The sequence below is a fragment of the Cherax quadricarinatus genome, chromosome 10 (genome assembly GCF_038502225.1).
Source record: "Cherax quadricarinatus isolate ZL_2023a chromosome 10, ASM3850222v1, whole genome shotgun sequence".
Classification (NCBI taxonomy): domain Eukaryota; kingdom Metazoa; phylum Arthropoda; class Malacostraca; order Decapoda; family Parastacidae; genus Cherax; species Cherax quadricarinatus.
Window position 1 is genome coordinate 4,727,768 of NC_091301.1, and position 24,571 is coordinate 4,752,338.

At 37.7% G+C, this 24,571-nt stretch overlaps 1 protein-coding gene across 15 annotated transcripts in view; it reads right to left on the reverse strand.

The window, feature by feature from the left end:
• Positions 1–24,571, reverse strand: part of pins (G-protein-signaling modulator pins) — a 579,486-nt gene that overhangs the window by 22,263 nt on the left and 532,652 nt on the right. For 14 of the 15 annotated variants that reach the window (XM_070083552.1, XM_070083544.1, XM_070083550.1 and 11 more), the window contains one exon: positions 8,769–8,900. The exons of the other annotated variant lie outside the window; for it this stretch is intronic. In XM_070083552.1, the coding sequence (XP_069939653.1) occupies positions 8,769–8,900 (132 nt within the window). The remainder of the gene's footprint in view (positions 1–8,768; positions 8,901–24,571) is intronic. 15 annotated transcript variants of the gene reach the window in all.

Consider the following 24,571-nt stretch of genomic DNA (forward strand, 5'->3'; position numbering starts at 1 on the left):
CTCCATGTCATTCTACTTTGATCCATTCTCTCTAAATGACCAAACCACCTCAACAACCCCTCTTCAGCCCTCTGACTAATACTTTTATTAACTCCACACCTCCTAATTTCCACACTCCGAATATGGTTGTAGATATGAGGCCAAAAACATTTTGCATTTCAAAGACTATAGCTTTTTAAAATATTGCTTTAAGCTGCTTAATATTAACATTCAAAATAAAGACTGACCACATTTTGAATTAATTTTATGATTAGTATTTAATTTAAGAGTTGTGTGCCAACCTATAATAAAAAAAATTATGGCAGATTTGTATGCAAAAAATATGAGCATACAACACATGAACCAAAATAGCATATACCTACAAAAATTAAGTATTTGAAAACATCACTTTGCACACACAGCCCACAAGATGAAAATAACTGTATTTGTTTTATACTGCTTTAAATTCTTTCAATTTTATTTTCTTAAAGTGGGTGAATCAAAGAAAATAGCTGTAGTGCGAGAGAAAAAATTAAGAACATTTTCAAAAAAATTCCACTGCTGGTTTGGTTTTTCAAATTCTTTTTTTCAATACCTCTTTAAATGTGACTCTAATCTAGTTACACCCAGCAATCTCCCACTGAGATAGGGTAATCCAGAAAAGGAAACACATTCAATGTCATGCATTCAAAACTACTTCAGAATGCAGGCACTGTAATTCTCACCTCCCTGAATCCCTTCGTAATGGCTTGATAAAGCTCCTGGAGAGCGAAACGTTGCCACAATAAATGTCACATTAGTTGCACTTGTGTCCTTTTACTTTACATATTGTCGGTAATTCTACCAACTTTATTACAATATTATCTTTGTAAAACTCCAACTGAATGTCAAGAAATAAGAACATTTGTCTCCACTCTAAATTGCTCACACATTATTATTATTATAATCAAAAAGAAGCGCTAAACCACAAGGGCTAATTGCTCATACAAGCCTACTGGATGTTCAAATCCCTAGCATTCACAACCTCCTTCACCCCCTTCCTCCATGCCTTACACCAATTTAAAAGTGTTGGTATCACTATATTCTGGTACATTCACTTTTTTGCCTCCATACATAAACTTCTTTCCACAGATGCCTCAACATACCAATGTCTTTTATTTTTTTACCTCTCATCTATTCTATGGTCCACCTTATCTTTCACAGACCTATCTGCCAACATGTCCACTCGAAGATGTCTGTATACTTTCACTTCCTCTATACTCCCTCCTTCTAATTTGATATCCAATTCTTCATTACCTAGACTTTTATGTACTCTCATCACCTTGCTCTTGTTCTGTGTCCACATTTAATTTCCTTCTTTTACATACACACTAAATTCTTTTATCACCCTTTTCAACTTCTCTTCAGAACATCCCAAAAGAACTGTCATTGGCAATAAGCAACTGTAACAATGCTCATTTTATATTCATATTTTAATCCCACAATGCCCACTTAATATTTATATTTTAATCCCACATCTTACCCAAACACAATAACATTCACTTCCTACAACCTGCTGACATACATACTCAAACACAAATATGCTTCCAGACAGACAAATTGAACAATTGTATTGCACACTGTAACTCACGTAACCACTTGAAGAAATGGGCAGAGGCCAAACTAATCATTAACCTTTTCACTGTTCAGACCCCTGAAACTAATATTGCTCTCAGTATTCACTTTAAAAAAAAATCTTCTGAAATGGCAGAGAATCTTTTTCTGAATGCAGTGATGCCAAGAGTACAAAATTTGATGGAAAACTTACGGAAATACTAAGGCTCAAAGTCTGGGCACATTTTTTGCATTGATGATTTCGCCCAATTCGAGTCATATTTAAAGCAAATTCTATTGCTCTACTCAACTATTACAAGTGCCCTATAAAGAACAGAGATGTTGGTAATTTGGCCAATTTTACACAAAATTACAAAATACCAACTTAAAAATAAAGTCCAAAATAAACAATGCTGACATTACTGGCACTAAAACATTTCCTCGGTTCATTAATCACATTCCCAGGCCTCTCTTATATTACACTTGCCTTCCATTTTGAATTCATAATCACACAAAAATAGATTTACTCTATTTCTTGGATAATAAAATATAATTAGGAATGATTGGTCATGGTTTATGGCATTCCAACAATTGAATCAGACTTATTAAAAACCCATAAAACAGACCAGTGGGTGTAGGAGGGCTTAACCCATCCTCAGGAAAACTGGCATAAATCGAATATTTCTGCCAATTTGAGCCCAATTTCAGGCTACTTCTGGTCCTCAAACCAGCCCAAATCATCTCTGTTTCATCCTGTCAAATGATAACAAGAAACAGCCAATAAAACCATAAAAACCATCCTAGAAAACACCTCGAATTCACTATTTTATACCAAACACAAAATCAGAGGTTTGCTTTTCTTATCATGCACTGCATGGGGCAGGATTTATTTTTATACTGTGCACACTCACCGCATAGACCCATTCTCCCATATCTAGGCCAAAAGTTACCGCTCACAGCTTATGAGAGTGAGCTGAGCTCATAACAGAGAACTACGTGAGACACCCTAGCCTCAGTGACATTAGTTCTATATGACTGCCACTGGAATGGTTAAGGAGCGTGATAATATAGAAAAAGGTTTTAGAAACCGCCCTGATCCCAACTTCAAACAATGTTATTCAAAACAAAGGAATTTTATATTTAGTCAAGCCTCTAGCAATACATCTGTTGAGCAAAGCATATCATTATGGCCAATCATCATACTGAATCTTTCTTTTAACATAGCACCTCATCAACAGAGCTGACTCATCTTTCTGCTGCCTGTATGATGAGTAAGACATCTGTTATACTTCCATATCTTTATTTGTTGCAGTGTTTCATCTGCACAGTAGACTTTATCAGTCAAATACAGGGGTGATTACAGTACTGGAGACAGTAAAGAGGCAGAGGTAATTTTGAGATCAGTCTCTCAGCCTTGATAAAAGGTAGTCAGTCTCAGTCTAAAACAGAGGCATGAAGTCAGAGACTTGTATAATGGAACCAGAAGTGGAGTGTAGCATAAGCAGAACAGCATCACATTATTGGAAGTCATCCTATGAAGGTGTTTAGCAACAGAGTAGCAGAAGACATTCTCTGTACTAAGACACCACAGTGGTGCTGTGTCAGACATGTATATTACTTATGGTATACAATACTGTCATGCTGATGAATAAGGAACACCTGCAACACTTGGGTATCTTTATTTGCCAACACATTTTGTCTGCACAGCAGGCTTCAGGCTAAGAGACTGATCATCCTCTTATCAAAGCTGAGTGGCTCATCACCTCAAAAATTACCTATTCACTTCTACTGTCTCTATTATTGTAATCACCTCTGTATTCGACTGATGCAGTCTGCTTTGCAGATGACACATTTCAGAAAATAAAAATACCCAAATGTTGCGTATGTGTCTTATTCATCAAACTGTCAGTACTGTATACCATAAATATTATGACACATGCATACACATTATGCTCTTCCCAGGTATCTTTATTGACTCGAAAAAAGCCTATTGTACAAGTGAAACATTGCCTTTAATAAAGTTTCCTAAAACTGAACTTTGTGTCTTTTTACATACAATCTGCCAATATCCGTATGCCATTTACTGTCATAATAAATACAGTATTGCAATATCTGTATGAATTTCATTGACAGAATGAAGATTAGTAACCCATAATTACATTATCAGTACAGTCATCTATCTACTCTAGTTGCATTTCTAAAGTTAATTGCTGAATATGTTGATTTTTAATAATGAGAAAAATTTATTAAATGAGAAACCTGCATAATGCATTACTCAACAATTATCAGTCCTCCACCATTGAGAGAAGGGCTCTTACAGCTCTAGGAGTCATAGCCCCTCATAAAAAACCTCTCGCACCATTTGTTACAATACCACTGCATTTTTCTTGTTGATTACTTTCTGAAATGCATTGATCTTTAGTATATGTTTGGTAGAGGTGTGGGGAAGTTCCTATATGTCTGGTACATTTTGGTAAGGAAATGTGGCTTATTTTTACCAATGCTGACAGGAGGTAGTGGTGGTGAGAGGTGATGATGGTGGTAGCTGATATTGTCTGCCACCTGTTTGTACTGGCACTGTACAGGACAGTATTAATGCTCTCTACACGTTTCCAGATCAACAAGCAACAACAACTACAATGTAAAGTGTGAAAGGCTTTATTATTTCAACAAATTACTAAATTTATAAATACTTATTGGCTTGTTCTTCAGTTCATTTAATGCTATTTCAGGTAGAGTGCACATTTTCTTTAATAAAACCTATGCACTTTCTGGTATTTGTGATACTATTTCTAAAATTTTAACATTTTCAACACTTTGGATTTCAATTTTCATAACCTGGAGAGATTCTTTCACCAATACTGCCAATCCTTACTTCCCTACTCTGTCTCTTCTCTGCACTTATGATTTCCACTAAATACAACCTCATTTAAAATATGCTTTTCCAGTTCGGTTTCAATAAGACTAACTATATCCCTAAGTTCTAATCTTTAGGAGATTACTCCATCCATATTAGTGTATAAAACCTTCAGAAATGTATTATTCATTTGTTTCAACATGATTTTCATCCTGTGGTCATTTCTTTGCAAAAACATTTGATGGATTTGTATGGGCCTGTTACTCTGAAACAAAAGTTTTTTCTCCTTGACTTCTACCTTCATTCAACCTCTTAGCAGTGTTCATTATTTTTTTTTATTTTCACCTTATCCTCCTTTGAAAGATCTTGTCTAGCTTATTTTTTTTATCTTTATCTGTCTCCAATTCCTTGATGTCCTTAACTTTTTTAAAATTTCTTCCTTATGCTTAATCTGTGTCAATGTTATTTTCATTGGCCTATGCTTTTTTTTTCTCATATTTGTCAACATGCCTATATGCCACAACATGCTCTTGAATGCTGAAATCCACAGTGCATTTTGTCATCTCATTTATGTATTGTTCTTCCTCTTTGATTCTTTCTATTTATGAGTTTAAATCCTATTTAACACAGCCAAAAAGAATAACTGTTTTATCACTATCTACTGCATCTCTCAATAACTTAAGAGTTATTTGCAATCTCCTTCTGAATTTCTTGATTAATTTTAGCTCTTAACAGTGAATTCTTTAGCTAATACCACTTTTTATTCTCTCTGCCTCTTCTCTTACAAATTCTGCAAAACAATCTTCAATCTTAGATTTATATTCTTCCAGAGCTTTCTTCTACTTCTCTAAGATTTTGTTGACTTTTTCAGAAATATTTTGTGCTACCTGCACATGCTGTTCTAATTCAGTTTTGTGCTAAGTTATTCCTGAATAAATATTTTTTTTTTTTTATTATCACACCGGCCGATTCCCACCAAGGCAGGGTGGCCCGAAAAAGAAAAACTTTCACCATCATTCACTCCATCACTGTCTTGCCAGAAGGGTGCTTTACACTACAGTTTTTAAACTGCAACATTAACACCCCTCCTTCAGAGTGCAGGCACTGTACTTCCCATCTCCAGGACTCAAGTCCGGCCTGCCGGTTTCCCTGAATCCCTTCATAAATGTTACTTTGCTCACACTCCAACAGCACGTCAAGTATTAAAAACCATTTGTCTCCATTCACTCCTATCAAACACGCTCACGCATGCCTGCTGGAAGTCCAAGCCCCTCGCACACAAAACCTCCTTTACCCCCTCCCTCCAACCCTTCCTAGGCCGACCCCTACCCCGCCTTCCTTCCACTACAGACTGATACACTCTTGAAGTCATTCTATTTCGCTCCATTCTCTCTACATGTCCGAACCACCTCAACAACCCTTCCTCAGCCCTCTGGACAACAGTTTTGGTAATCCCGCACCTCCTCCTAACTTCCAAACTACGAATTCTCTGCATTATATTCACACCACACATTGCCCTCAGACATGACATCTCCACTGCCTCCAGCCTTCTCCTCACTGCAACATTCATCACCCACGCTTCACACCCATATAAGAGCGTTGGTAAAACTATACTCTCATACATTCCCCTCTTTGCCTCCAAGGACAAAGTTCTCTGTCTCCACAGACTCCTAAGTGCACCACTCACTCTTTTTCCCTCATCAATTCTATGATTCACCTCATCTTTCATAGACCCATCCGCTGACACGTCCACTCCCAAATATCTGAATACGTTCACCTCCTCCATACTCTCTCCCTCCAATCTGATATCCAATCTTTCATCACCTAATCTTTTTGTTATCCTCATAACCTTACTCTTTCCTGTATTCACCTTTAATTTTCTTCTTTTGCACACCCTACCAAATTCATCCACCAATCTCTGCAACTTCTCTTCAGAATCTCCCAAGAGCACAGTGTCATCAGCAAAGAGCAGCTGTGACAACTCCCACTTTGTGTGTGATTCTTTATCTTTTAACTCCACGCCTCTTGCCAAGACCCTCGCATTTACTTCTCTTACAACCCCATCTATAAATATATTAAACAACCACGGTGACATCACACATCCTTGTCTAAGGCCTACTTTTACTGGGAAAAAATTTCCCTCTTTCCTACATACTCTAACTTGAGCCTCACTATCCTCGTAAAAACTCTTCACTGCTTTCAGTAACCTACCTCCTACACCATACACTTGCAACATCTGCCACATTGCCCCCCTATCCACCCTGTCATACGCCTTTTCCAAATCCATAAATGCCACAAAGACCTCTTTAGCCTTATCTAAATACTGTTCACTTATATGTTTCACTGTAAACACCTGGTCCACACACCCCCTACCTTTCCTAAAGCCTCCTTGTTCATCTGCTATCCTATTCTCCGTCTTACTCTTAATTCTTTCAATTATAACTCTACCATACACTTTACCAGGTACACTCAACAGACTTATCCCCCTATAATTTTTGCACTCTCTTTTATCCCCTTTGCCTTTATACAAAGGAACTATGCATGCTCTCTGCCAATCCCTAGGTACCTTACCCTCTTCCATACATTTATTAAATAATTGCACCAACCACTCCAAAACTATATCCCCACCTGCTTTTAACATTTCTATCTTTATCCCATCAATCCCGGCTGCCTTACCCCCTTTCATTTTACCTACTGCCTCACGAACTTCCCCCACACTCACAACTGGCTCTTCCTCACTCCTACAAGATGTTATTCCTCCTTATTTTTAGTGAATTTCTAAATTATCATCATGCTCTTTTTCATAACCTCAGCTTGCCCATCTATATCTTCTGTCTCTGCTGTAAGGATGCCTTTAAAATTTCTACAATAAACTCTCCATATGATGGACTAATTAGGGTTAGTAGATGTCTGGTAATGGCAACTATAGTGGATAATGAACTGTTTGCAATGACTGCAACAGTAATATATAATTCCATAACTAACAGACTTTATTCATTGTTCCAAATCACCTGACCAGTGGATTTCATTCCATATTTTTGAAGTCAATTATATGGCGAATTTACTGTACTGTATTTCATTTTTAAAGTCACATTCTCCTTATTTAATTTTTCTATTAATCCTTCTTGTTTTACTTTATTATATTCAATTACAGTCATTCTATCCATCCATCCAATGGTTTCCTTGTGTGCAGGTATATAAGCATAGCTGTGCTTACATTCTGTACTCTCTGCCATACTGTCAACAAGAACAGCACTGTACTGGTGTGTCACTCTATTTCTCCTTAATATATTAAATGAGCTATTCTTACCTCAAAAAATCTTCCATATTAATAATTTTCTTCTATTTTTGGGGACACCTCTCGCATAAAACCTCTACTCTCTACACTACACAACAGGCACAGTTCTTTTTTCTCAAGATGAGGTGGAGTTTTTTTGTGTGTGCACACACATATGTGGACATGTGCAAGAGAGAGAGAGAAAGAGAAAGACAGAGTAAAATGAGAGTTGTGTAAACTAAAAAAAAAATTAAGATATAAACGTAATTTCCTAAAAGTCAAAAAGAGCATTAATAAGTGAAACCTATTTTCCAGATGATGCATAGCAAAACAAAAGTCACAGCAGCTATGCTTAACAAGATTTGTACAAGTACTGTACTACACATAACAGGAATTACAGAAGTACTGTACTACACACAACAAGACATACAAGTACTGTAATACACACAGCAAGACATACAAGTACTGTACTACACATAACAAGACATACAAGTACTGTACTACACATAACAAGACATACTAGTACTGTAATACACATAGCAAGACATACAAGTACTGTACTACACATAACAAAGACATATACAGGAACTGTACTACACATAACAAGACATACAGTACTGTGCATAAGACCTGTACAGGTACTGTACAACATAAGACATATAAAGGTACTGTACAATTTGACAAGATATATACAGGTAGTGTATAACACAATACATATACAGGTACTGTATTACACATAAGATATACGTATATACAGGCTCTGTACTATACGTAAAACATATACAGTACACATATTATACTACAAGAAGAGGCAATTTACATTACTATATTAAACTTGTGAGTATATGCAGAGGAAGCAAAATCTACTATTAATTTCACCTGTTGACTCAGTACAAAGACAGGCATTAGAATTACAGTAATATGCAAATTATTCTCGCTAAAAATACAATTATTGTACATGACAATTACAGTTTCTAGATAAAATGTAGAAAAATTTATTGTAAAAAAGCATGTAATTGAATGATGTTTTATCAAGCTGCTAGATGAAGAGAAGACACGCACATTTTTATCAGCATGAGAACTAGTGTTGTAGGAGGGGCCATTTACGGGATGGGAGTCATCAGAGGACAGTGAGCCAATACCAGCATCTTCACTCTGGTATTTCCGAAGTACGCCTTTAGCATCGGGCGTCATCTGAAATGTCCGCAAGGACTCCCTTAATCAATGAACGAACACACTTCCAGAGCAACCCATTATTTAGTTGTGTAATCTGAAGTAATTGGGATGGTACTAAAATACAGGTTTAAGGCACAGACAGACAAGCTTGTACTAAATTACAAATTTTACTATCAAGTTCTTGACATAAGAGTCATTTACAATAATCTGCAATACTACTTCAGTGAAAGATTACTAATTCTTACTACAATAAAATTATTATTCATCAGATAATAAAAATAATCTGAAGTAAAGCATCTTAACACATAACTAGAGCAAATTAAAAGCTAAATAAATGAATAAATGAGGGATGCTAACACTGAAAAAAATCTGTATTAACACAAACTGTCCATAGTCACCAAATAAATACTTCGGTTTTACTGCCTTTATAACATGAGGATAATCCTGTATAAAGATTTATACTTATCTAAATACTGGTTAACTCCTTACAATATAATTACACTGGAAGGAAGGCCCTAGCAAATACAGACACAATATTCTTCCCTTGGTTTAGTGCCATAAGCTTTTTTTTTTATATAACTGTAAACTCGAATATTTTCCACGAAATATTCATTAAAAGTTTACTTACCTTAAAATGTGGTTCTGTTTTTCTAATAGGGACTGATACTGTGCAAAACTACTATATACGTATATAGTACCTGTTATATCTTATAATGATTCCAAGATCATTGCCTCCATGGCCAGATCTCAGACCAGGCCTCATATATTGGATATTAAATATTGTATTATAGAATTAATAAGTTCTAGGTAGTAGGTTGGTAGACAGCAACCACCCACAGAGGTACTACCGTCCTGCCAAGCGAGTGTAAAACGAAAGCCTGTAATTGTTTTACATGATGGTAGGATTGCTGGTGTCTTTTGTCTCTCAGAAACATGCAAGATTTCAGGTATGTCTTGCTACTTCTACTTACACTTAGGTCACACTACATACATGTACAAGCATATATATACACACCCCTCTGTGTTTTCTGCTATTTTCTTTCTAGTTCTTGTTCTTGTTTATTTCCTCTTATCTCCATGGGGAAGTGGAACAGAATTCTTCCTCTGTAAGCCATGCGTGTCGTAAGAGGCGATTGAAATGCTGGAAGCAAGGGGCTAGTAACCCCTTCTCCTGTATATAATACTAAATTTGAAAGGAGAAACTTTCGTTTTTACTTTTGGGCCATCCCACCTCGGTAGGATACGGCTGGTACATTGAAAGAAGAAGAAGAATTAATAAGTTCTAGGTAGTAGGTTGGTAGACAGCAACCACCCAGGGAGGTACTACCGTCCTGCCAAGTGAGTGTAAAATGAAAGCCTGTAATTGTTTTACATGATAGTAGGATTGCTGGTGTCTTTTTATTCTGTCTCACACACATGCAAGATTTCAGGTACATCTTGCTACTTCTACTTACACTTAGGTCACACTACACATACATGTACAAGCATATATATACACACCCCACTGGGTTTTCTTCTATTTTCTCTCTAGTTCTTGTTCTTGTTTATTTCCTCTTACCTCCATGGGGAAGTGGAACAGAATTCTTCCTCTGTAAGACATGCGTGTTGTAAGAGGCGACTAAAATGCCGGGAGCAAGGGGCTAGTAACCTCTTCTCCTGTATATATTACTAAATGTAAAAGGAGAAACTTTCGTTTTTCCTTTTGGGCCACCCCGCCTCCGTGGGATACGGCCGGTGTGTTGAAAGAAAGAAAGAAGAATTAATAAGTTGTAGGTAGTAGGCTGGTAGACAGCAACCACCCAGGGAGGTACTACCGTCCTGCCAAATGAGTGTAAAACGAAAGCCTGTAATTGTTTTACATGATGGTAGGATTGCTGGTGTCCTTCTTTCTGTCTCATAAACATGCAAGATTTCAGGTACGTCTTGCTACTTCTATTTACACTTAGGTCACACTACACATACATGTACAAGCATGTATATACACACCCCTCTGGGTTTTCTGCTATTTTCTTTGTAGTTCTTGTTGTTGTTTATTTCCTCTTATCTCCAAGGAGAATTGGAACAGAATTCTTCCTCCGTAAGCCATGCGTGTTGTAAGAGGCAACTAAAATGCCGGGAGCAAGGGGCTAGTAACCCCTTCTCCTGTATAAATTACTAAAGTTGAAAAGAGAAACTTTTGTTTTTCTTTTTGGGCCACCCTGCCTCAGTGGGATACGGCCGGTTTGTTGAAAGAAAGAAAGAATTAATAAGTGAGGTAAGGCATGATGTATACTGAATGCAAGTAAAAGCTTGAAAGATTTACTTCTATGTGTTCACTGAGACAGAAATAAATGACCAGCAATCCTGCCAGTTTATATTTCACAGAGTTTAAATTTGAGGATGGCTGCTGTCTACCAACCTGCTACTGTATCTACATTTGCATATCTGCTACACAAGTATATACTGTATCATGCCACAAGAGTATATTACAGTATTCTTAACCCTTTGAGGGTCGACAGGCCCTCTCCGAAACTCGTTCTCAGGGTCGGCCAAATTTAAAAAAAAAAAAAATTATTTTCTCTTATGAAAAGATTGAGAATCTTTTCCTGATCATAAAGACACCAAAAGTTTGAAATTTGATAGAAAACTTATGGAATTATGCTCTCGCAAAGTTAGCGGTCTCGGCGATGTTTACGCATCGGCGATTTTGCCCACTTTGAGCCCCATTTTCGGCCAATTTCACTGTACTAGTCGACAAAAAACATGAATATTTCGCTAGAACTCTATTTTTTCTATCGAATGGGTGCAAGAAACCACCCATTTATGAAATTCAACTATCCAGTACAGTGGTCAGAATTTAGCAATTTTGCCAATTTCACACAAATTTCAAAAGATGCCAATTTCCGAAAAGGGTCCAGAATAAACAAGAAAGACATTCCTGGCACTAAAATGACATTTCCTCTAGTCATTAGTCACGTCTCAAGGCCCCTCTTATATTCTTTTGCTTTCCACTTTGAATTTTTATTCTCACAAAAAATATAAGATTTACTGTTATGCAGACTACTGAATTAGTGTAAAAAATGGTATAAATATTATTGGTGCACTTGTGAAAGAATATTAGACTCACCAGTTGACGTGTATTGCACGCTTGGCACGATTTGTTTACTTTTGAAGTTTGGTAAAAATCGAACATTTCTGCTACTTTGAGCTCAATTTCAAGGCACCTTTCATTGTAAAACCAGTCAAAATTATCTCAATTTCTGTAATATGTCTTCCATTCTATAAAATGAGACCAAGAAAACTAGAATACAACAATAAATACCATACGAAAATACACTGCAAAGTCGCTGATTTATTCCAAAAAAATGGTCAAAGTTTTTTTTTTCTCATTATGCACTGTGTGCTGCAGGATTTTTTTTAGACTGTGCACACTGACCACATAGACCCATTCTTTCATATGAAGGCCTACCAGCTTTCTCCCACTAGATTTGAGGCCGCTAGAATTTATGCGTACTAGTACGTCAAAAACCCCTACGCGTAAGACGTACTAGTAGGACCAAAACCCTCAAAGGGTTAATTATGAAATACTAATTTGTATTTATGTCTCATGAGCCACTAATAGGAAAAGCAACCTGTCTGAATAACTTCTATAATGATAGTAATATGTTGTCAGATCACTTTTCACCAGACTGCTCTCTACTTGCACTCCTGTGCACCTGTGCTCTCCTTTTGCTGTATGTATTGCTGACAGAGAAAACCCACTTGATTCAGAAAAGCCTGACAAGGGAAGGCATTAGATGCCTCCCCTTGTCAGTCTTTGGAATATGAAAATACTCAGAATCATGTATGAGGCAGCTAAAAGAGGAAATTCAAAGTGCAGAGCACTGAGACAGGAAACTCAATGTGTGAATAAGACAATTTATAAAAGCAGACTGCTAGATACCCACAATGGAGTGGATGTAAGTAGATGATCAATGACACAACTACAGGGCTAAGTCATACAACCTGAGGTAATAACTGACTTAAACTCACTTCTCTCAGTCAAAATTTTTTTTTAACATTGCAAGTGTATGCGCATACATGAGTAGCAGGTGTAACACCACAAGCAACCTTTTGTAATGGAGTATGTGCGCCTGGAACCCAATCATCCATAGGGAGAACTACTAATGTCAGGATTTATAAAAGTCATCTGTTTTAGACTAGGTGGCTTGCCAAATGGCTATCTGGGTATGTAACTCCCTATTTTTATACAATATACAGATACAGGCCAAAACATACCTATGGCTAATACAGCCTCTCCTCACTTAGCGACGTGCTCGTTTACTGACTCAGACTTACGATGGGTTCTCTGACTAGTACGTATACCTAAATAGTGCACATCAGAGCTTATTTCCTCTATTCTGTTTATTACAATATACAGTACACTACTGTCTAAACACTTTAAAATATACTAAAAATGTTATAAATGGTGCAAAGGAGACATTAAAACAATGTCAAAGATAGTTAATACAAACCCATTACCATTATAGTATGCTCCTTGTTTAGCAATGAATTCATTTACTGATGTGATCTTAGGAACAGAACCCTGTTGTTAAGTGAGGAGAGGCTGTACAGTATGTTATGTCCAATGGTTACCATATGTGACTTTCAGTTTATAGTCTAGATCAGGTTAAGCTGGATGTGCACAAGATTACTATAATTAAGTATGTATATCAGTAACCCAGCCAAAAGTAAATGAACCCTCCATTTAATGAACTAATAGCATAAGGGGAGTTTCCATTATGTAAATCTGATTGTCTGTTAAATTCGAGTTATGAGAATGCTTTCCCACAATTGTAACAATAATGGATACTTCTAGACTTAACAGCCTTTGTCTGGTAAATCTGAAAATCAACTGGCCCAGCAGACTGCAAAAATAACAGACATTTCTTGATTAACCCTTTTGGAGTTTCGGCCATACTAGTACGGCTTACGCGCCAGGGTTTTTGACGTACTAGTACGCATAAATTCTAGCGCCCTCAAATCTAGCAAGAGAAAGTTGGTAGGCCTACATATGAAAGAATGGGTCTATGTGGTCAGTGTGCGCAGTATAAAAAAAAAATCCTGCAGCACACAGTGCGTAATGAGAAAAAAACTTTGACCGTGTCTCAAGAAATCGTAATGACACGATTGCAAACAAACCATACCCCCGGCCGGGATTGAACCCGCGGTCATAGAGTCTCAAAACTCCAGCCCGTCGCGTTAGCCACTAGACCAGCTAGCCACAATAAGATTCATCCAACTAGGTATATTTCTACACCATAGGAAGGTTAGTACAGGCACCACTGTGACCACAAATGCAAGTTTTTACAGACGAATCTCCAGCTAGCGTGGCCGTGACGAACTCTAGCTCAAGTCCCTTCACTGCCGTCAACATGACTCAAGAAATCGTAATGACACGATTGCAAACAAACCATACCCCCGGCCGGGATTGAACCCGCGGTCATAGTCTCAAAACTCCAGCCCGTCGCGTTAGCCACTAGACCAGCTAGCCACAATAAGATTCATCCAACTAGGTACACAGTGGACCCCCGCATACCGATTTTAATCCGTGCAAGAGGGCTCATTGGTATGCGAAATAATCGGTATGCGAATGAATTTTCCCCATAAGAAATAATGGAAATCAAATTAATCCATGCAAGACACCCAAAAGTATGAAAAAAAAAATTTTACCACATGAAATATACATTTTCCTACACACAAAGAGAAGGATACATGCACAGTAGTAGAATAGTACATGCACAGTATATATTGTGCATGTACTAGTCTACTAAATGAAGAATAAATGACACTTACCTTTATTGAAGATGCAGCAATGACTGATGAGACACTGTGTCCTGGGAGTGCCTTTTCCTCCTGAGTACTCTAGGTCCTGTTTGGCATTTTCTTCCAGAACAGGCCTTATCACACTGTGTATGTCACTATGATTCTTAAATCTCTCAAACCAACCTTTGCTGGCTTTAAATTCACCAATATGAGCACTAGTTCCAGGCATTTTTCCCTGTTCACCTGGGTGTTAGTCGACTGGTGTGGGTTGCATCCTGGGAGACAAGATTAAGGACCCCAATGGAAATAAGTTAGACAGTCTTCGATGACACTGACTTTCTTGGGTTATCCTGGGTGGCAAATCCTCTGGGGTTAATTGTTTCTTGGTATATTCTCAATAAGCCACACCAACAACAGTGCTACAGCAGCAGCAGACGATGCTACAGCAGCAGCAGACGATTCTACAGCAGCAGCAGACGATGCTACAGCAGCAGCAGACGATGCTACAGCAGCAGCAGCAGCAGACGATGCTACAGCAGCAGCAGACGATGCTACAGCAGCAGCAGACGATGCTACAGCAGCAGCAGACGATGCTACAGCAGCAGCAGACGATGCTACAGCAGCAGCAGACGATGCTACAGCAGCAGCAGCAGCTGACAGTGCAGCAGCAGCAGCAGCTGACAGTGCAGCAGCAGCAGCAGCTGTACCACCAATAGTAGCGATGGTTGATTGGGGTTCATTATACAACCTGGCCAGCTCGGAGACACGCACTCCACTTTCATACTTATCAATGATCTTTTTCTTCATCTCTATAGTAATTCTCACCCTTATTGCTGTAGGGTTGGCACTAGAAGCTTTCTTGGGGCCCATGGTCATTTATTTTCCAGATAAAATCACCAAAAACACTGTAATAATACGAAATGTTACGATTGTATGCTTGGATGCTACTGCGGAGGCTGGCTGGTAAACAATGCCACCGGCGGAACATGTGAGGCTGGCTAAGGCGCACATTGGACGCGTCTCGGACGAACAGCGGTGAGCGGGTTTTTGAGCGGTATGCGAGGCAAAATTTTTGCGATTAAAGTGAGCGGTATGCGGAATAAACGGTATGTGATGCCAACGGTATGCGGGGGTCCACTGTATTTCTACACCATAGGAAGGTTAGCACAGGCACCACTGTGACCACAAATGCAAGTTTTTACAGACGAATCTCCAGCTAGCGTGGCCGTGACGAACTCTAGCTCAAGTCCCTTCACTGCCATCAACATGACTCAAGAAATCGTAATGATACGATTGCAAACAAACCATACCCCCGGCCGGGATTGAACCCGCGGTCATAGAGTCTCAAAACTCCAGCCCGTCGCGTTAGCCACTAGACCAGCTAGCCACAATAAGACGGGCTGGAGTTTTGAGACTCTATGACCGCGGGTTCAATCCCGGCCGGGGGTATGGCTTTGACCGTGTTTTTGGTTTAAAACAGCGACTTTGCACTGTATTTTTGTATGCTATTTATGGTTGTATTCTAGTTTTCCTGGTCATATTTTATAGAATGGAAGACATATTACAGAAAGTGAGATGATTTTGATTGGTTTCACAATGAAAAATACCTTGAAATTGAGCTCAAAGTAGCAGAAATGTTCGATTTTTGCCAAAGTTCAAAAGTAAACAAATCATGCCACGCGTTCAATACACGTCAACTGGTGAATCTAATATTCTTTCACAAGTGCACTGGTATTATTTATACCATTTCTACACTAATACAGTAGTCTGCATAACAGTAAATCTTCTATTTTTTTGTGAGAATAAAAATTCAAAGTGGAAAGCAAAAGAAATGTAAGAGGGGCCTGGGGATGTGACTAATGAGTGCCAGGAATGTCGACTAGTACACTGGAATTGGCCGAAAATAGGGCTCAAAGTGGGCAAAATCGCCGATGCATAAACATCGTCGAGACCACTAACTTCGTGAGAGCATAATTCCGTAAGTTTTCCATTAAATTTCATACTGTTGGTGTCGTTATGATTGAGAAAAGATTCTCTATCTTTTCAAAAGAAATTTTTTTTTTTTAAATTTTGGCAACCCTGAGAACAAGTCTCTGAGAGGGCCTGGCGACCCTCAAAGGGTTAAACAGACTTTGCCTACTAAATCCAGAATTGTCAATAACAATAATAGATAATTCTGATAAAACGGACTTCGTCCATTAAATCTGAAATCAATTTACCCAGTACACTATAACAATAATGAACAATTTTGGATTTAGCAGACTTTGTCCACTGTCTCTAGATTTTGTATATTCAATGTGAAATCTATTAAATCAAGATTCCCCAAATTAGTTGAGGGTTATGTTCCTAAAAGATCTGTAAATTTACAGTCACAAATAATACAAAATTTTGTATGAATAATAAATTTTGTTTCAGAACTGATAAAATATCTTTCTAATTTAGTTAGCACTGACTTAAGAAAGAATAATAAAAAAAGAAAGAGGGGTCTGAGTATGAGAAAGCCATTAAGCAAAATTAAATGAAATTCTATGATTAGTCATAAATTAAATTTAAGTCTTGTGCAATGCCTAAGAAAAAATAGGTGCCACAAAAAAACCTGAAAATAATAAAATTTATTCACAGGCTACCTATCAATAAACATTTTGGATACTGTAATTAGGAACACCTCGAATTTAGGTGCTAACTACAAAGTTGAGAGAACACAGCACCAGTGAATCTGGCATTAACCCTTTCAGGGTCCAGAGACCAAATTTCAAAGTGTGCACCAGTGTTCAAGAATTTTCAAAAAATAATTTTGTTATTTTTTCTTATGAAATGGTAGAGAATCTTTTTCTGAAGGTAATAAAACAAAAAGTACAAAATTTGATGGAAAACTGACGAAATTATGCTTAGCAAATTTTGATGTGTCAGCGATACTTATGCATCGGCGATTTTGCCAACTTTGACTCCCATTTCAGGCCAATTACATTATTCCAGTTGACCAAATTCTTAGCTATTTCACTAGTATTACTTCTATTCTATCGATTAAGCACAAGAATTCGCCAAGTCAACTGTTTCAACTACAAAATAAAGTGATCGGAAATTGCTAATTTGGCCAATTTAATGCAAAGTTCAAAATACTACTCCAATTTCAAAATAGAGTCCAGAATAAACAATGCAGGCATTCCTGGTACTAAACTAACATTTCCTCTGTTCATTAGTTACATTTTCAGGCTTTACTAATGAATTCCATTTTGATTTTTTATTCACATAATGAATATTTATTCAAACCAAAAAATAGAAGATTTACTGTTATGCAATATTGTAATAATTGTATAAATAATATCACCACATTTGTGAATGTATATTAGACCCACCAGCAGGCTACTTTGAGCTCAGTTTTAAGCCATTTCCATTACTAAAACCAATCAAAATCATCTCTATTTCTGTAATATATCTTCCATTCTATCAAATGAGACTAAGAAATCGCAAATACAACTATAAAAAACATACGAAAAAACACTGCAAAGTCGCTGTTTTAATCGAAAATTACGGTCTCAGTTTTTTCTCTCATTATGCAGTATGTGCTGCAGGATTTGTTTTATGTGGTGCACACATACCACATAGATGTATTCTCTCATATCTAGGTCAAAATTTACTGCTCACAGTTTATGAGAGCGAGCTGAGCTCATGACATAGATCTACGGTTTGGACCCTCAACATAAAGCCGTAGATCTATGGCACAGACCCTCAAAGGGTTAAAAATGTTTGTGTGTACCTCAGATGGTTACATGCTGATGACCCAAGAATGTGACATCAGAAACTGAATAAAGTACATTACTGTAAGATTGGGAAGAAACTAATGTGTTTGTTATCTTCACACCTTCCAAGATGAGGGCCAGGGGAAATATGAGATGCCAGTGCTGAAGTCCCAGACATCAATCTAGTGTCATGAGATACTCCTCGACAGTTGTACCAGGGCAGAGCAAAGAGTTTCCTGACAAACCTACGAGGTACCATATTCACTTCCAGGGGTGTGGATTAAGATGGGTATCCTAAATTGAGATGATGTACCTCAGCTGGATGGCAGGACTTGGGTAAGCATTGATCTTAGCTTTTTGGTAGCTCACATTGAGATGACTAGCTCCTAAATCCCTAGGTACTAGGTGCACTTACACCTGGCAACAATTTCCTTTGGAAACTGTGAATATTATCTAATCTCTGAAATAAAGTTTATCTACAGAGGCAAAAACAGGAATGTACCAGAGTTTTATACAGGTGTAAGGCATGAGTTTTCAATGCTGAAGCAGGCAGCAGCTAGAGGTAGTGGAGATGTTATGTCTGAGGGTAATGTGTGGTGTCAATATCATACAGAGAATATGGAGCTTAGAAATTAAAAGGCAAATTGAGGGTCACCAAGGGTATAAATCAGAGAGCTGAGGATGGGATGCTGAGGTGGTTTGGGCATGTAGAGAGACGATGGATAATGACAGGTTAACAAAAAGGGTGTATAAATCTAGGATGGGGGGGTAGGGGGTTGTTCCAGGAATGGGAGGAGGAAGGGGCTTGAGCATCTAGCAGGCTTATGTTAAATAGGAAAAAATGGAGATCAGTGGTTTTAAATGGAACTGCTGTTGGAGTGTAAACAAGGTAAATTTTATGAAGAGATTCAAGGAAACTGGTTAGCTGGACTTGAATCCTGGAGGTAGGAAGGGCAGTGGTTGCTCACTGAAGGAGGGTTGGGGATGTTGGAATTGGAGGGTAATCTGAATTGTGATGTCTGTATATTTCTGGAAAGATAGTGATGATTGAATGAAAGATGGTGAACATGTTTTCCTCTTTGAGTCACCATCTGACAGATGGTTGTTATGGTAAAAAAAAATATGTACTGGTTATTTAAAAAATACAAAGAGAAAACACTAAATGTCAACACACACACTGAATAATAAGTAAGACTTAATCAACACTGCACTAGGTATGGGCTGCTGTGCAGTGTCACTGCAACATGAGGATGACTCAGTGCATTATAAAACAAAAAAAAACATGCATCAAAGCATATTTTAACCTGAAAATGATTCTGTTGAGCAGCTCTAACTATCATAGCAAATGATTTCTGGACCTGGAAAGAGTATAGCAATAGGTAGAAGAAGCAAGGTGCTTGTGTTCATACAGTGTAATAAACTACTAATTCTTGTGGATGGAGCATGGGTTGACAACTTTTTTTTTTCTACCACCATTTAACATTGATATTTGAACACCCACCATACAAAATTTATATAGCATTACAGTATATTTGAATGTGCTATATATATCAAACAAATAAAACTTGCATGGATATACATAATGGTTTAATAGATTACAAAGAAATTTTCACTGACAGAATTATTCTTTCTCCAAACTGGTATTCTTGTTTTTACCATTTTGTCCAAATTGGGCAATTTTCTCAAAATCTACTACTTCCCTTCTGCCCCCTTCTCCCATATGTTTATGCAGATGAGCATGTGAATGTCTTTCCTCTTTTAAATCACATTGCTTTATGGAAGAAATTGCTAATGCACTAAAAAGAAAAGAAGTACAGTGGACCCCCGGTTAACGATATTTTTTCACTCCAGAAGTATGTTCAGGTGCCAGTACTGACCGAATTTGTTCCCATAAGGAATATTGTGAAGTAGATTAGTCCATTTCAGACCCCCAAACATACACGTACAAACGCACTTACATAAATACGCTTACATAATTGGTCGCATTCGGAGGTGATCGTTATGCGGGGGTCCACTGTACATGGGAAAGACAGATAACAGATAACTTGAACCTTCAAACTGTGGGAGGTCATGTATTGTAAGCTACTTCCTGTGTGGAGAAATTTTTAGGGGCATCCAGCAGGCTTGTGTGAGCATGTTAGATAGGAGTGAATGGAGACAAGAAGTTTTAATGAATGTGCTGTTGGAATGTAAGGAAGGGCAACCAGTTAACAGGACTAGTCCTGAAATGTGAAGTCAGTACACTTCAGGCAAAACAGTGACTGAATGAATAATGGTGAATGAGTTTCCTTTTCTTAAGTCAGCCTACCCTGGTGGGATACAGGTGTAAAGAAACAAAATAAAAAATATTATAACAACAAAAATAATAATACACTTTTGCAAGTGAAATGGAATAGGTGGTAAGTTACTGAAAGCAGTTAAGAGTTTTTATCAAGAGAGTGAGGCACAGGTTAAGGTATGTACAAGAGAGGGAGATTATTTTCCAGTAAAAGTAGGTCTTAGACAGAGATGTTGGCCTTAGACAAGGTTGTTTAACTTATTTATAGATGGAGTTGTAAAAGAAGTGAATGCAAGGGTGTTGAAGAGAGGAGTGGGATTAAAAGATAAAGAATCTAATACAAAGTGGAAGTTGTCACAGCTGCTTTTTGCTGATGACATGGTGCTTTTGGGAGTTTCTGAAGAGAAGCGGCAATGTGTGGCATGAATATTTAACAGAGAATTCAGAGCTTGGAGATTAGGAGGTGTGGAGTTACTAAAAGTATTAACCAAAGGGCTGAAGAAGGGATACTGAGATGTTTTGGACATTTACAGAAGATGGAGCAAAACAGGATGACTTGGAAGGTGTATGTCTGTACTGGAGGCAAAAGAGGGGTAGGGGTCATCCTAAGAAAGGATGGAGGGAGGAGTTAAGGAGGTTTTGTAAGTTATGGGCTTGGACATCAAATAGATGTGTGTGTGAACATATAAGTGGAGGCAAGTGGTTTTTATGACTTGATGTGCTGTTGCTCTCAGTACATGTGAACACAATTGTAGAATTAAAATACACATTTCTTGACCAAACTGCAACAAACAAATGGGAACTCGCCATACCTACCCCATAAAAATCATCAGTTCAAATAAAGAATCTTTCCTTCATAAGCCATGCGTGTTGTAAAAGTCAACTAAAATGCCGGGAACAATGGGCTAGTAACCCCTTTTCCTGTACAGATTACTAAAAATAAGAAGAAACTCGGTGGGAGACGGCCAACTTGTTGAAAAAAAAAAATGCATATGAAAAAGTAATAACCAAGAATAATAAACAGTACTGAAATAAACTAATAATGTGGAAGGCAGTGTCATGGAGGGGTACAAAAGGAGCTGACTCTGGCTTTGGTTCCAGCAAAATTGTGAGACTGCAGATTTCATTATCTATCACATATGTGAACTGTCTGTACAACTTTCATTTGGTATGATCTATGGATGAAGGGGCCAATAATATCATGTTTAGTGCAAGAGTAAGGAGGGACTTGGCCACAACATATGCTCTGGGCAACACCAGAGACAGCTTTACATTAGAGGAAATAGGTGTTCCATTAGCACCCTCAACTTACTGTCAGCAGCTGTAAGATAAGACTTGCCCATGTGTTTTTCTTCATTTTGTTACACAGCTATATAAAGGGTAAACACTGCTTTTCCTTGCCTATCAAGGCATGAGTTCTCTCAAAATATAAATATGGCAATGTGTAGGGGTAGTCAGCTGATTGGTTACATGGTGGTGCCTGTGTTCCATAGTCCAGAACCCTCTAACACACTTTTTTTTTTTTTTTCAACAAGTTGGCCGTCTCCCACCGAGGCAGGGTGACCCAAAAAGAAAGAAAATCCCCAAAAGGAAAATACTTTCATCATCATTCAACACTTTCACCTCACTCACACATAATCACTGTTTTTGCAGAGGTGCTCAGGACACAACAGTTTAGAAGCATATACGTATAAAGATACACAACATAACCCTCCAAACTGTTAATATCCCAAAACCCCTCCTTTAGAGTGCAGGCATTGTACTTCTAACACACACCTATCTTATTTACACTTTCACCCTATTATGTCACCAACGTGTACAACTGTAAAATTATAGCTTGAGTAGACACATCCCCACAGGATACATGAGAATATCCAGTTAGTATGGGGCCATATATTGTGGTGGATGCTTGATCTTAGTGTACACCGAATTTTCTTTTCCAACTGTTTTGATACAGTTCTACCATACAAGTTGGGTATCAAATGAATGATAAAAATTCTAAAAAACATTAGCTAGATAAAATGGGAGGCTGCCTAGCTCAGTTTACTACAGTAAGAAGAAATAGCAAGCAAGCAAGCTGCTGTTTGTAGCATCCAACTGTATGAAGGATAGATTGAAAAACACTAATTCATGGGTAGATTTTGCCTAATTTGTTTTGGGATTAGTAGCACATACCATGTTAGAATTTTTTTATTAGACTTTTTAGGATCATGAAATAATACAATGTTTTGAAAAATGAAAAACTTTTTTTTTTTCGTACTGTCCAATAAATCATGAAGGATAAGTCTGTCAGCATCAGTAATTCAGATTTCTGTCTTTTAGTTTGGGTATCCCCCTTCCACCCATATTTTTATGCTACTGTCAGATATAATCACATGACACCTGCCAGTCATGACAGCCAGAATCATAATAGCTGACATTAGAGGTGGCAGTCATACCAGTGACTAATTCGAAAGCTTCTAATCTCGCAGCCCAACCTGAGGCCAGATTTCCCTACTGATTGCATAGTCAACTAGGCTGTTTGTGCTAGTGGCTTGCAGACCCACATAGTCATCACAACCCAGGTGATCTAGCACTTGATAACTTCTGTCTTCATTCCAGTAATATTTCTGATACCTCTTGGTAATATATTGAAGAGTCTTGGACCATGAATGTTGATGCTGTGTTCTCTAAATATATCCACGGCCCATTGGATTTATTTCACACCTTCTTCCATATCTTTAACACCAGTACATTGTTAGAGCAGTGTACACATTAGAGACCATGTATATATTATCAGGTATCTTTTTTTTCTCCATTCCAGAGATAATAATCCAAGTGCTTTGAGGCATTCCCAATACTTTTTATGTTTTAATAATTCTATGCAGGCAGTATTAAACCTATGTACATTTTCCAGCTCTGCTACTTCTCCTGCTCTGAAAAGCTCTGTGGACACAGAACTATTATATTCAAATCATGAGGGGTACAGGTGATTCAAAAAGTGCCCTCACTGACATCCTTTTTGTATTGAAAGTTCTCATAATACACTTAGTTATTTTCCTGTCCTTTGCAACATTTGTTTTATTGTGTTTTTCAAATGACAGATCATCTAACATAATTATTCTTAAGTTTTTTACCTGTTCCTTACATTCTATGATATGGTCTGCCAGGGTCTGGATACTATGCTTGTTTAAGGTCTTCATTCATCCCATACCTAATTATTATTATTACATTCATGGGGGAGCATTAAACCCATGGGAAATGAAAGGCGTTCAGGACCAGTTCAATGAACGGCATTCAGGACCAGTTCAATGAACAGCATTCAGGACCAGTTCAATGAACGGCATTCAGGACCAGTACAATGAATGGCATTCAGGACCAATTCAATGAATTGGAGCAAAGGTCCAATTCCTTAGATCTAGAGCCCCTCATCAACATTGAATGTCATGTTTTCATTAGCCCACTGGAAGACTTTGCTGATATGTTCATAATTTTCCTGTCTTCTACCCAGGTAACTTTCATACTTATTTGGTATCTTCTACAAAAGATATGAAACTGTGATTACTGTTCTTATTTATGCCTACTATGAGGATGGGAAACAATAATGGTACTAGGACTGTGCCTCTGGGTACTGAATGTTCTAATTTGCTATGATTGGACCTTGTTTAGTTTACTGCCATTCTTGTGATCTGTGTGCTAGAAATTTATATATTAATTTTCCTACTTTTCCTGTTATACCCACTGAGCTTATTTTATGAGCTATTACTCCATGATTATATTTATCAAATGCCTTTGCAAAATCTGTGTAGATTACATCATCATCTTGTTGTCTTCCAAGGCCTCTGTACTTTTGTCACAATTGTCTAATAACTGAAATAGGAAATATCCTCCTGCTTAGAGCAGGAGTA